Raw genomic sequence first — 13,601 nt, forward strand, 5'->3', positions numbered from 1 at the left:
TTAGGACTCAAATAACCCCAAAGGGAGGGTTAGGCCTATGTGGCGTCATGATTGAGAAACTGCTGGGGCTTTTAAATAGGTTCTACAGTTTTAAAAAAGCTAGAAAAAGCCCTCAGCCACCTCACCTCATAAAGTTCATTTAAGTACATACAATCCTTACAAACCCTCCACAGCCTCCTAAATTCCTCTGAAGTACTGCCTTTCTGAAAGGAGCCACTTGGCTTAGGGAATTCTCTCTACCCCCCACCCCCGTGCACATTTCCAATCACCATTCTTCTTTTCTTCTCCCCTCCTCTCCCCTCCCTGTTCGTTCTCTTTCTTTCTCTTTCTTTCTTTCTTTCTTTCTTTCTTTTTCTTTCTTTCTTTCTCTCTCTCTCTCTCTCTCTCTCTCTCTCTTTCTTTCTTTCTTTCTTTCTTTCTTTCTCTTCTTTATTCCACCCAGAGCATATCTTGGGGAATTCTTAAAGAGAATTCCCTTTGGGGGGCAAGAGAAGTTCTGAACTGTATTTGACTTTATACAAACAGACAAGAGGGCTGGTTTTTCTCCTTCTCCTCACTCAAGTCTTTGAGAAGAGTGGGTTCACATGGTCTCAGAGAAACAAACCTGGGGCTGTTTTGTTTGTCAGTTGCCATTATCCAGCAACAGGAAGGGCTGTAGCTCAGTGGCAGAGCACATGCTTGGCGTGCAGAAGGTCCCAGGCTCAATCCCCAGCATCTCCAGGTAGGGCTAGGAAAAAATCTGGCCTGAAACCCTGGAGAGCCGCTGCTGCCAGTCAGTGTCAACAGTACTGGGCTAGATGGACCCAGGGTCTGACACAGTATAAGGCAGCTTCCTATGTTCTTATGAATAGAAAGCTTTAATTTTAAAAATATGAGATTTTGCTTTGTTTTTTAAGTGGAGGGGAGAGAAATATTGCTAATTTATGCAATCCTATGTATGCCTACTGAGAAGTCCCATTATGTTTAATGAGGCTTACCCTCAGGAAAGTGTGCATAGGATTCCAGCACAAGTTACTTTGCAGGGAGGATTGCACCCTGATGTTCTGCATGTTTACTCAGAAATAAGTCCTGAGCTGTGGGCATGGTACTGCAGGCTTAATACAGTGCCTACCCAATTCCGTCTAATGAATTGACTACCCTTTCAGCTCAGTCCTATGCATGTTTTGTCATTTGTGGGTTTGGGTGTTGTTGTGGTTTTGGCATGAACTCTAGCTTCAGTGGTGAGGGAAAGGCACTTGGTACATGCTCAGCGCTTCTCCATAACTTAGCCCTAGTTTTGAAAACAGACTCATTGGCTGGATCCTGGTGAAGTCTTGGCACAAATGAAGTCATGGGGAGGAAGATACAATGACAGCTTGTGCATAACAAGGAGGAGGTAGAGGAAAGTTGCACGAAACACGACAACTGTTTTGATGAAGAGTTGCTGGAGGATGGTAGGATGAGGAGGGATGGTTGCATGGAAGGGAATAGAATTGGTAAGGGGAGAATAAGTGCTCAGTGGTGAAAGAAAAACATTCTGCACATGCTCAAAGGCACTCTATATTTAAGAACATAAGAGCTGTGCTGCATCAGACCAAGGTCCATCTAGTCCAGCATTCTGTTCGCACAGTGGCCAACCAGATGCCCATAGGAAACCCACAAGCAGGACATGAGTGCAATAGCACCTTCCCACCCATGTTCCCCTGCTGCTAACATTGGTGAAATGTAAATAAATTCTAGTCATTCTAAATTTGCATGCATGTATATCCTTCAGAAACTTTGCAGGTTTCTTGCCTGGGGGACACCTCTAATGACCTGTGCATTTTCACAGAAATTTATCCAAAAAATATTGGGGAAGGGGTGAATGGAAGGGAAAGCAAATCACTCCCTCCCCCAAATTGGAGAACTCCCCTTCCACGTGAACTGCTGCACCTATCCTTCCGAAACTTTGCCGGTTTCTAACTTAGGGACAACTCTAGGTGGTAATTTTCAGAACAATGGTCCACAAGGAACATAGGGAGATAAGTATGTCCTCTTTTGGAGACCTCAAAATGTTAAGGCCACCCTTGCACAAAAACGCTTGTGGCTAGCATTCTGAAATTTGGCAGACATGATGTCCTTTGACGGGGCAATGAATCCTGAAATGTTTTATCCAATTCTTCAAGGAATTAAAATGTTATTGGCAGTTCCCTTTAAAAGAAAATCAAAATATAAACCCTGCACCTATTTTTCTGACATTGGTTAAGTGTAATCCCCTTCTGGGGGCGCGGTGGCTTAGTGGTTAAGACGCTGAACTGCAGACTGGAAGGTCGGCAGGACAGCAGTACGAGACCCGAGCGCTGCATGATGGAGTGAGCTCCCATCTTCAGTCCCAGCTTCTGCCAACCTAGCAGTTCGAAAGCAAGAAATTGCAAGTAGAAAAATAGGTACCGCTTCGTAGGGATGTATGAGACCCTGCTTACCTGGCTCCGCCGGGTTCCGCTGGAGGGGGGGAGGCACTCTGTCCCTCCCCCCAGAATCCTGCCCGGCCAGCTCCGCTCTGCAGGGATTCTGCAGAGCCACCGTCTGGCTCCGCCAGCAGCCGGACAGCCGGCTGCTGGCTAGCGGGGACACAAATGGCGGCGGCCATAGCCACCGCCGTTTGCGCCCCTGAATTCAGCCGTGATAGGCTACGTAAAGACTTACATAGCCTATCATGTCTGGGTTAAAAAAAACCCAAAAACGTGTATGCAAATGGCGGCAGCTACGGCCACCACCATTTGCATTCCTTATTTTTGGCCGTCTTAGTCTACGTAAATATTTACGTAGACTAAGACGAAGACAAGAAAGGGGAACGCAAATAGCGTAGCGGACGCTATTTGCGTTCCCCTTTATTTTCGCCGTCTTAGTCTACGTTAATATTTACGTAGACTAAGACGGCCAAAAATAAGGAATGCAAATGGCGGCGGCCGTAGCTGCCACCATTTGTGTACGAGTTTTTTTTTTTAACCCAGAAGTGATAGGCTACGTAAGTCTTTACGTAGCCTATCACGAATGGGGGGCGGGGAACAGTGAAGCATGATTTCGATGTATGGCCTATCAGTGGAGGCCCTGAACCAAGTCAAGTCTGTGATATAAAAGTCAAAGAATAGAATACATGGAAAGGTCTTCCAATTGGATACTGCAGGGCTGCATAACCGTAGTACCAGGGACCAAATGCAGCCCTCCTGGGGTTCCCCAAATGGTCCCACTCCCTTTCCCCCAACCACCCATCAGCATTTGTATGTCTGTCATCATGGGAGCACTGAAGATTAAACACATTATGTTGTATTGCTCTTTATATCAAGGCACATAGAACCAGATTCCTGTCTAGTCTCCTGAGTACTCACCATGAGATTTCAGATACTGGAAGGAGAATCACATACGTTCAACAGATTGCAGTTGTTTGTTCTGGTGAAAACCTGGCGATTTTGAATTATTTATAGCAATTGCTCATGTTTTTGGCATGCTTAGTGACATATGGGTTTATTTGGGTTTGGTTCCCTGTGTAATACATAGTTTTAGTTACTCAGGCTCATACCTGTATATTATTTCCGAGATATTTATATTTCACTGTGAGATCCACTTGGTGATGGCTTGCAGTTTAAAACAAATAAAAAGAATGAACAGAATAGGGGCTGCGTTTGGAATTGAACCAGGGTTGAACAGGAGGTTCCCACTATCTCAGTCTCCCGCATAAATAAAGGGCGATCCCTTGTCTTTCTAGTGTGAGTAGCAGTAACAGAGCCCTGAATAGAGCTCTCTTCTTACTATTCCACCAGTCACTCAATTCCCCGTTAATGTGGATCAGCTGAAATCACAAGCAAAAATCAGGCGATGAAAACCTACATGACTGAGCCAGGCCTGCCTCCATGGTGATGGGCCTTTATAAATGTTACAGCAGCACTGTGGGACGCGGAAAGCTTCTACCACACCATTGGTTTAATGTCTAAACGGTACTATAATGAAATAGGAATGAGCAGTTGAGACGCATTAATTATCTAAACCTGCTGCAGTCAGACTTGAGACCTACTTTGGGGAAAGAAACTGCCTTGGTTGTGCTGGTGGATGACCTTGCCCAGGAAAGCCACAGAGAATGTCCCCCTCTATTGGTCCTCCTAAATCTTTCAGTGGCATTTGATACCATCAGCTCTTGTATTCTTCTGAACCACCATGTATTTACAGTGTTTTTACATTGTATTTACTGTGGTTCTGTTCCTGTCTGATAGGTTTCAGAAGGTGGTGCTAGTTCACTGCAGCTTCACCCCATGCAAGCTTCCATTCTGTCTACCCTGCCTTTTAACTTCTATGTGATGCCTCCGAGAGAAGTCATCCAAAGATTTGAACTGGGTAGTCTTACCAATTTGCAGCTGTATTCACATTCCACTAAGGAGAGGAACCAGAGATCTGGGGCTGGAACCATACTAAAGCAGTTATTTGTTTTATGGATTAAAGCATTTCCACCCCAGGTTTCTAACAAATATTCAAGCCAACTACTTTCTACTCCTGAGGACCATTCAACCACTAAGGAAAAAACTGGAGTAGTAGTTCTGAATGGTACTTAAAGAGTAGCAGCTTTAGAACACTTTGCCCCCATCAAACTTGCTAATGGGTAGCCAAATGGGTTGATATTTTTATCCCGTTACAGACTTTCTCTAGGAGTTTTCTCTGTGCATTATAGATTTTTGAATACATGATTTCCCCCCAAATTTTCAAAGCAGACACTGGATAATTCACTTTTACTACTAAGTTTTCAATTGTTTTCAGAATATGGAGGGTATTGCATGCATGCTTTATTTTGGAACTGACAATTTTATGAATGGTACAGTATACAAGCTAATGCTCAGTGTTACTAAAGTTTATAATTATTTGCACATACACACATTTGACGTGTTATAGATAATTACGATACTTTTAAACATGGATATAAGAATCCTTTTTTAAAAGGGTAAGTTTGCATGTATGGTTTGTGTTGCTAAAGACTTTGGCAATAGACCTCATATAGCAAAAATGGTTGCTTAGGGTGTATTGGACCCCTACTTGCTTTCAGGCTTTAGGCACAGCCACCATGGACAAATGCTGGAAATACGGATCCTTGGGGGTACATCTAACCCAACGGTGACAGGCACTCACTGGCTGGACTGCTGCAAATTTGCACATTTACCTTTTGCACGCCATTTTCATGGAAGATCGTTGCTTAACTATGAGACAGCACTTCAAATGTCTTGATATGGACACTCCAATTGTGAGAACATTTTTAGACGTCTGGGCCTGTATTTCCTTTCTGGTGGGCATATTTGCTCTCATACCTTCAAACAACATGGTGTATGTATGTAGTAGCCATGAGAACTAGGAATTTTGTGTGTGTGTGTGTGTGTGTGTGTTTTAAAAGTTTAACAAATACACTGTGGATTTATGTGTTGTTTTCCAAGGCTGGTAGAACAAAAGGGTGCTGAATATATAAAATGCCAAAGACGACGGAAAATATTCATATTTATTGTTTGTACTTCACATGTACAAAGATCAAAACAAATGTTGGAATAGCATCTGTAAACATACTTTAAATAAAAAAATTAAACTATCATATCTTTGCTCTGAAAGATGTAGGCTTACCCCTATTTATAAAATTAGATTCAGTAAAATTGCATTAAAAACACTAACACTTTAAGATATCCCCAAAATATAAATATTCCTTAGTCCAATCACTCTTTTTCAAAATCACAGCTTTAAGGCCAAATCAACATGTGAACTAAAGTTGGCACTCTTATTTCCACATTCAGCAGAAACAACCCTATCACAATTTCAGGTTTACATGTTTAAGGAACCTGAGTGAGTGTACAGAATTCAGCTTTGTAGAAGCTGAACTTATTTATGCATATCTTTCTTCAAAATATATTAGTCTAAACTAAGGATAGGCAACCTGGTGCTCTCCAGATGTTTTAGACTAAAACTCCCATAATCTGTGATCACTGGCCACACTGGCTGAGGCTTATGCAAGCTGTAGTCCAAAACACCTGGAGGGCACCAAGTTGCCTGCCCCTAGTCTAAACTGTTTTTTAGAATCAACGCTGTAGGGCCCACTCAGACCTCTGATGAGATCAGTACTGGGACTTGGGAACTCATGCTCTTCCTCTCTGTCCCTACCCGACTCCCAGTGCAGAAGGTAATGACTGCACAAAGGAGCAATGACTAGAAGGGAACATGTGGGACTGAGACCTGGCCCAACCTGGTCCAAATAAATATGGGATTGGGGGAGAAGCAGCATCTGAACAAGGTTTTGCATGAAAAGCTTCAGCGGGTTAAGGTATTCTTTCTGCTGCATCTCTATTATCTAAGACCAAGTTAACAATGTAATGAAAGGCAGCACTGCCTGCTATTAAGGCACTGTTTCTGACATCACATGGATATTATATTACATAATAGCAGCAAGTATTACATCACTGATAGAAATTGATAAAATCCGTATGGTCAGATGCACTACATAAAAAAGTATTAAAACTCTAGTGGTTTCCTCGTACTTGTTAACATGGCACAAGAACCTGTCCTTGGGGATAAAACAGATTTTTGTTTTACTTGAAGCATTTGATTAGTTACCTGGATCCCTTTATCACTGGCCATTAATTCATGTTTGATAACTACAATTATCCTGACTCCTGATTGCAGTATCTCTCAAAGCAAAAAATAAATTAAACACAAAGTGATTATTGCTGGATTTGATTCATAAATGAAACCACAGAATAAATGAATTAAGCATAATGTGCAAATGGCAAAAAATAAAAATTAGATTGCTACATAAGACTAGAATGTAAAAAACAAACTACCTGCAACATTCCAGAATTTGGGGCAGCGGAATGTACCATATTTCTTAGCTCTTTCCAAAGTACAGGAAATACAACTTGCAAGAATGTCAACATATTATGGGTTAGGACACCATTTTTACAACTTGTTTTGCAATGTACACAGAACATTTTATGGAATGCAATGAGGATTTGAGATGGTGCATGAAGTTAAAAGGTGGTGATTTCTCAAAGGGTTGTCATGAGCTTATCCTGATAGAACAGGCTCTGGGTCCCACCTATGTTCTTCTGATTCTGTTCCTGGATAAACCGTAAACTGCTGTCCTCTCCACTTGGGGATGGTTTCCAATAGTGTGTGCCATCATGATAGGGTGGCCTGAACCATACACACAGTGGTAGTGAATGAGAAGCAAAAAGTAAAAACAGTTATGAATGAAAAAATAAATCAGCTTATCACACATGTACATGGAAAATGAGATAATTACGGAAGACTATATGAATGGAAAATATGAGTAGGGAACAAATCTAGGTGGGGAACTAAGAACTGAAATCACACATAGGGCACAAGCCTTCAGGAAGTTTACCTGTTGAAGCCGCGCTGCAATGAATGGGAGCCACATAAGAGGCCGCTGATGTCTTGTGTGACTCCCATTCATTGGGGTTTGTGCAGAAGAACTTCCCAGAGGACTGTGTTCCATGATGCTTCTCCAACATGGAGATAATCTCCATGCAACAACATACACAGTCACTTGTGAAGTACATCATGTCTATTTTGCCCCACATATACCAGTTGGGAAACTGACGTGAACAGCACGATTCTCTCTACACAGAGATTATCTTAATGGAGAAAAATGTTATATGGAACAGCCTAAGAAGCTGTCGTCACTGAGAGCCATTTCACACCTTATGCAGGGGAACAAGTTTTTAGGTGTATCTTAGAAAATAATAACCTAAAAAAATAATGCGTGAAATGGCCCATGTAATAAGCTTTGGTTTTCTTGAAAATGTGCTGAAATAGATGCACTCAAGACTCAGCGGACTGCAAAAGAGGCTTCAACTACATTACACAGAGTGGCAGTGCACATTATGGGCAATGTGGAGATGCTGCAAAATATGGTACCCCTGCCCTATAATGTGTAGCAACCCATACTAGCATTATGCCATCACATTATGCACTTCTCCAGGCTTATCATCCTACGATGTGGAGTAGGAAGTGAGGAAATTCACAACCATGATAATGACTAAGTTACATGGAAAGAGCTGGGGGGGGGGCAGGGGCACTGTTTTATGCACCATTCCCATATCACCCGCAATTTGTTGTTGCACCCAAAGTCTTTCCAGAATAAATTTAATAAAACCTACTGATTGCTGTTTATTATTAGATATTTATAATGCAATAGCCTCTAGGTACAATCCACCAGGAAAATATCTCTTGCACATGGCCCATTGAACTGAATGGAACTGTGCAACAATCCAATCACCAAGAGCCTTTTCTCATTTCCCTTTTTGCCCCCAGATACAGACCAGACATAGTTTTTATTCAAGCACTGCTTTTTGAGTATGCAAACTGCTTCCCATACATTGGGTTGGATCCAATGGTAGTCCCACTTAGACCTATCATAATGAATGGGACTTGAGTGGGGTTGCTGAAACAGATAATAGCAGTTTGTGTATTGTCACATAGCAAAATTGTGGCTGAACCCAGGACTTCCTGGCACACGGCGCACATGCTTATCCTCTATGTTACACAGATTACCCACATGTTGTGCACGTGCACACAGTCACATATGTATAAATGCAAACACTGCTGTCTATTCACCAACCAATGATCACAATATGCTTTTCTACGCTGCACAAACTGATTCAATGTCAAGACAGGTCAACCACTTACCTTACAGTCACAGGAGGGTGGGGGTGCCAGTGTGATTGGCCGGGAAGCATATTTGGATGATGCGGGGGCTGGAAATAAAATGCGAGCCTAGGTTACATAAATACGTGCAATTGCGCTGCACAGGCTGAATTGTCTATGGAAGAGGAAGAAAGAACCTTGTTTTATTCTCAGGACAGGGAAAAGTTGCTTATAAGCCTGCTATTAATGCCGGTTCTGAGCAAAAACAAATTCAGAAGTTTACTTTAATTATGAGGTTTCTTTTCACGCTTAGCCCTTTGAAAACGTTAGGCTGTATCGAGATGTGCGCTGGGTGGGGATGAAGTGGTAGAGTCCTGAGATGTGGACTGCTATACTTCAGACTGTAGGGGACCATTATTTTGAACATTCCTCTTCATAAGAAACATCCCTAAGCTCCTGACAATAAAGAAACAAGCATAGTAGGGAAGAGGCCTGAGCAAGAACCTTTTATCCTTCTGTGCTAGTTTTCTGTTTGCAGTGAGGATTAGCCACATGGAGAATCATGGAGAAAGCAATTCCACCACTTGCCGCCTGAAATGGTATGGTCCACTCTATTGCTGCAGGAGTCCATATATACACTCATCAGCTGCATGTACAGACCCAGTCTCAGAGGGAAGCAAGACTAATGGCTTGCCCTAAAGATACATTACTCTTGTAAAAATACATGTTTTGGGGGCTAGCAAACTTATTTTCAATTTATTACATTGTTATACTGCCCATTAACTGAAGCTCTATGGACAGTTCACAAAACAGAACTTAAAACCATACAGTACAATAACATAGCAAAACATACTGTAAAAACCATACGTATAAAACAGAAGAAAAGCAAAGTAGGAACCAAGATAAAAGCCAGTAGCAGTACAGAGATCTAAAAACGCATTAACACAGTTTTTAAAATTGAAGGACTAAAAAGCCTGAGAAAATAAAAAGGTCTTCACCCAGCACCAAAAAGACTACAACATAGGTGGCCAAGCGAGCCTTTCTGGGGAGGGAATTCCACAACTGGGATGCCACCACTGAAAAGGCCATCTCCTTAGTAGTCACCAGCCTCACTTCATTTGCCAGGGGGTGGGGGCAAAGAAGGGCCTCTGAGGAGGATCTTAGGGTCTGGGCAGGTATATATGGAAGGAGACGATCCTTCAGGTAACCTAGCCCAAAGCTGTTTAGGGCTTTGTAGGTTAATGCCAGCACTTTGAATTGGGCCCAGAAATGGCAGCAGGTGGGCAAAATCACTAGCAGAGTCCTAGAAGGATCATTTCTTTCCTGGGTAATTCTAAATGGCTGTGATATCCTAGGGGAGGCAAGGGGATCACCACTAACTTCTGTAGTGGGGAGGACCAGCTGTATAGTGCATTATAGAACTGGTCACCCATCTACTATGCTTCTTTCAATAATGTTGTGTGTAAAACAGTAGGGAAAGACCACGGCAGTACTTGGGTACGCTTGTATACAGACACGTATATATGGGATCAGACAACTGTACATGTTGGGGATGGCAATCTCGAAGGATTGAGAGTGTCCCCCAAGTGATTTTGATGAGTCTAAGAGGTTTCACACATTACCCAGGGTAAATCCGATCTTGCCACTGAACTGTCTCCCTAACGACAGTATGTTTACGATACACTGATTTGCAAGCACAAATTTGATCCCACTTCTTATTCACGCTTCCACATTTTCAAGTATGCTCTTTGAAACATATTAGATGTACATTAAACACACTGTGTGAACCAGCTTTGCTGGATTATATTCATAACCTAATGAAAAAGAACTTTCTTGCAGTCTTTCAGAGGAGCTCCCCGGGTCTCCAATTAAAAAAATAATCCTTTGAAGGCCAGTAATCTCTCAAATATGGCCTTGATTAAAAGTCCACCTAACTGGCACACTAAGGTGAAAGGTATGTAACAAGCGCGTGCGCACACACAATATTCAAGAACACAAATGGCAGCGAGAAGGTGGACAAGCAGGTGCCTATCAGTAAGGTAATAAAAACAAATCAGTATTCCTCTTACCTGATAATTATGGATTTCTGCATTATTCTTAGCACTAAAACAAAAAAAGATAAAGGTGTTTTGTTGTTGTTTTTGCATAGCTATCATACAAGCATGTCTCCACCATCAGCAAACCAAACTAGGCAAGGAAAATGTTGCCAGCAGGCAACATCTTCTGGTGAAAGCTCGTGTTTCCCCTCCGTTTGCCTCCGATATTTCAGCAAGGACATTTGAATGATGTTTGAACAAGCTGTCAAGCTCAAGCATGGGGATGGCAGCTCACGATGCTACAACTTGAGGTGGTGTTTTTGTAGCTCACTCTGCATCCATTACCCTCCCTCCATCTCTCACACACTCCCCCATTCACAGTATTCACAATACTCATTCTCTCCCTGCCAACAGCACATATGGCCATCTGTCCCTAGACTTTGTGCAACAACAGTTTTCAGCCTCAGTTAATCTCAGGTTCTCCCTTTTGTCAGATTCTTTCGCATTCTTTTACTATAAACTGACCAAACTGCTACGTTTCTGATATTCAATGCTTTAATTTGATACCTCATTTGTCACTTCATGACCATAGGAAGCAGTCAGAAAGATTACTGCAAATCGGCTTTGACTTTGCAAACAGATATACAAATGCACCTCTTGTAATACAACTACTTATAGCTTGCTAGTTTGATGTGTTCTCCTTGAAAAAAAATGTCCTGTACTGCTTGGAATAAATTATTCATTAGTAAAAATAGTAGCCTGGGCCCATAAACCACACATTTAATTCCTTTTTTCCCTGTGTAATAGAATGGTATTTTGGATATTTCCTTAACACCTGGAATGTAGAAAAGCAAGTTAAACAGGAAAATACTCATGTAAACAGCATCAGCCCCGATTTTGTGCAGTGAGGTATGACAAAAACTATTAGCTTGCCTTTATGGGCCCAAAACACTAGGCAGCTTTGTACAAAAATCTATCTGAATTCACATGACAAGGCTAAATATTGAGAAAGCTGGAAGAAACAAGACTGTCAAGTTTTTGGTAGGAAACAACATTTGACAGAATAGCAACAAAGACTTTAATAAGACACAGCTGATTGTCACTTTTAATTATAAAGAGAAAGTGGACTGCCCCCCCGCCCCTAAACAAAACAGGCAAGCCCACATGTTTTCCTGGGCCTACATCTAGCAGAAGACAGCCACTGAAGTGACACAGAATTCTGCCAATCTGTAAATGTAACTATTTAAGATTCTGCTTTACTCAAAAGCTTGTACATGTTTCCACTAATAGTTTTCAGTATCTTCCCTCTCAAACATAAATTTTGTCACTCCTCCTGACTTAATGATCAATAATGAAGAACTGCAACACCACTGACTTTACCCATGGTTAGGGCAAAACCTGATTTGCTCTTAAACCAAGATTTTTTTTAGCCAATTCCAAATTGAACCCTGGTTTAAACTGACCATGGTTAAAGTCTCCATCAGTGGCTGGGGAAGGGGGATTCACACATTGACAGAGTAAACAATTCTGCAGCCTGCTCCATAACCATGAATCAAGAAACTGGGAACATCACATCTACACCATGAATTAAAGAAAGTGTCCTCAATGCAGTGCCCCAAAGGGTCTTGTCTCTCCCACCCCACCCCACTGTCCTCACCTGAACAGGTGGCAGTGCTGCAGTGGTACACTGGGCAATGCATTTTGGGGATTTTAAAGGAGGCACTGCCTCAGGAGGATAGTGATTTTGTTGGCATCTCCTATAATTGTGATTTTGTTGGCATCTCCTATAATTGTGATTTTGTTGGCATCTCCTATAAAATTCATGAGGATCGGTGCGTTGGATCCATCTGCCATGGCAGCGTCAGCAAGCATCGTATCTATGATAGTTTTTTACAGTTTAGTCCACAGAGACAAATGTAGTTTGTTATTTGATGGTGGTTTGGGGGTGACATTTTGGGTAAAAATGCAAATTTAAAGAGGCTCCATTTTAATTCTTTTGGATCCAACTATTACCGCGGTGGCTTTGTGGTTAAGACGCTGAATTGCAGACCGGAAGGTCGGCAGGACAGCAGTTTGAGACCCGAGTGCTGCGTGACGGAGTGAGCTCCCGTCTTCAGTCCCAGCTCCTGCCAACCTAGCAGTTCGAAAGCAAGAAATTGCAAGTAGATAAATAGGTACCGCTTCGGCAGGAAGGGTAACAGCATTCCGTGCACCTCTGTGTTCAGTCATGCCGGCCACATGACCACGGAAGCATCTTCGGACAGCGCTGGCTCTTCGGCTGAGAAATGGAGATGGGCACCACACCCTAGAGTCGGACACGACTGGTTGGGGACACCTTTACCTTTTACCTTTATTACCCAGAATCTGTGGACCAAGCAGTGCAGTGCGTGTATTCGCTCACATGCACACACTTTCTCAGTGTGCACGTTGGATGTGGGCAGGGCAAAGATGAGCAACTAGGGTGAGCACCCCCAGCGTTTTTTTGAACATTCCAAATGTGTCCACAAACAGTTGGGGACCCCTCAATTAAGAGATCAGGATCATCGCCAGCCCTGGAATGTCTTTCTGTACCTATTTTGACATCTTATTTCCTCTGACCCACAAAGTGCCCACGATGACTGAGAGCAAAGTGGCACATTTGGGCCATGATCCTGCACTACAGGCTTCTAATACAGTACTCTCATTACAGGCAACTTTCCCCAGGTCTCAAGACATGGGTAGCATGATGCCACACCAAAAAATGAATATGAACGCTGGCTAACACTTACCAAAGCTGGGATGCTTTGAGAGCGTTGCTTGCTTAAAAGAAGAAACAAAAAAGCAAGGTTAAATATCACTACCTTGAAAAAACAACACACACTTTTATATACAGGTCAACATTTCAGCAATGCATAATGTGCAGCAAGTAAGGGTCCAGAAGGG

At 42.4% G+C, this 13,601-nt stretch overlaps 1 protein-coding gene across 2 annotated transcripts in view; it reads right to left on the bottom strand.

The window, feature by feature from the left end:
• The window catches only part of EPB41L4B (erythrocyte membrane protein band 4.1 like 4B), a 143,210-nt gene that overhangs the window by 66,623 nt on the left and 62,986 nt on the right, over window positions 1-13,601 (bottom strand). Inside the window, exons 13-16 of one of the 2 annotated variants that reach the window (XM_084857551.1) lie at window positions 13,448-13,478; window positions 10,713-10,746; window positions 8,686-8,753; window positions 4,770-7,170 (exon numbers count right to left, since the gene is read on the bottom strand). In XM_084857551.1, the coding sequence (XP_084713677.1) occupies window positions 7,023-7,170; window positions 8,686-8,753; window positions 10,713-10,746; window positions 13,448-13,478 (281 nt within the window). In that variant the 3' untranslated portion in view covers window positions 4,770-7,022. Of the gene's footprint in view, window positions 1-4,769; window positions 7,171-8,685; window positions 8,754-10,712; window positions 10,747-13,447; window positions 13,479-13,601 lie in introns of those variants that run through there. The other variant, XM_084857550.1, reaches the window with a different exon arrangement.

This window comes from Heloderma suspectum, chromosome 5 (genome assembly GCF_057233095.1).
Source record: "Heloderma suspectum isolate Gila_16-S chromosome 5, 16-S_ref, whole genome shotgun sequence".
Lineage (NCBI taxonomy): Eukaryota > Metazoa > Chordata > Lepidosauria > Squamata > Helodermatidae > Heloderma > Heloderma suspectum.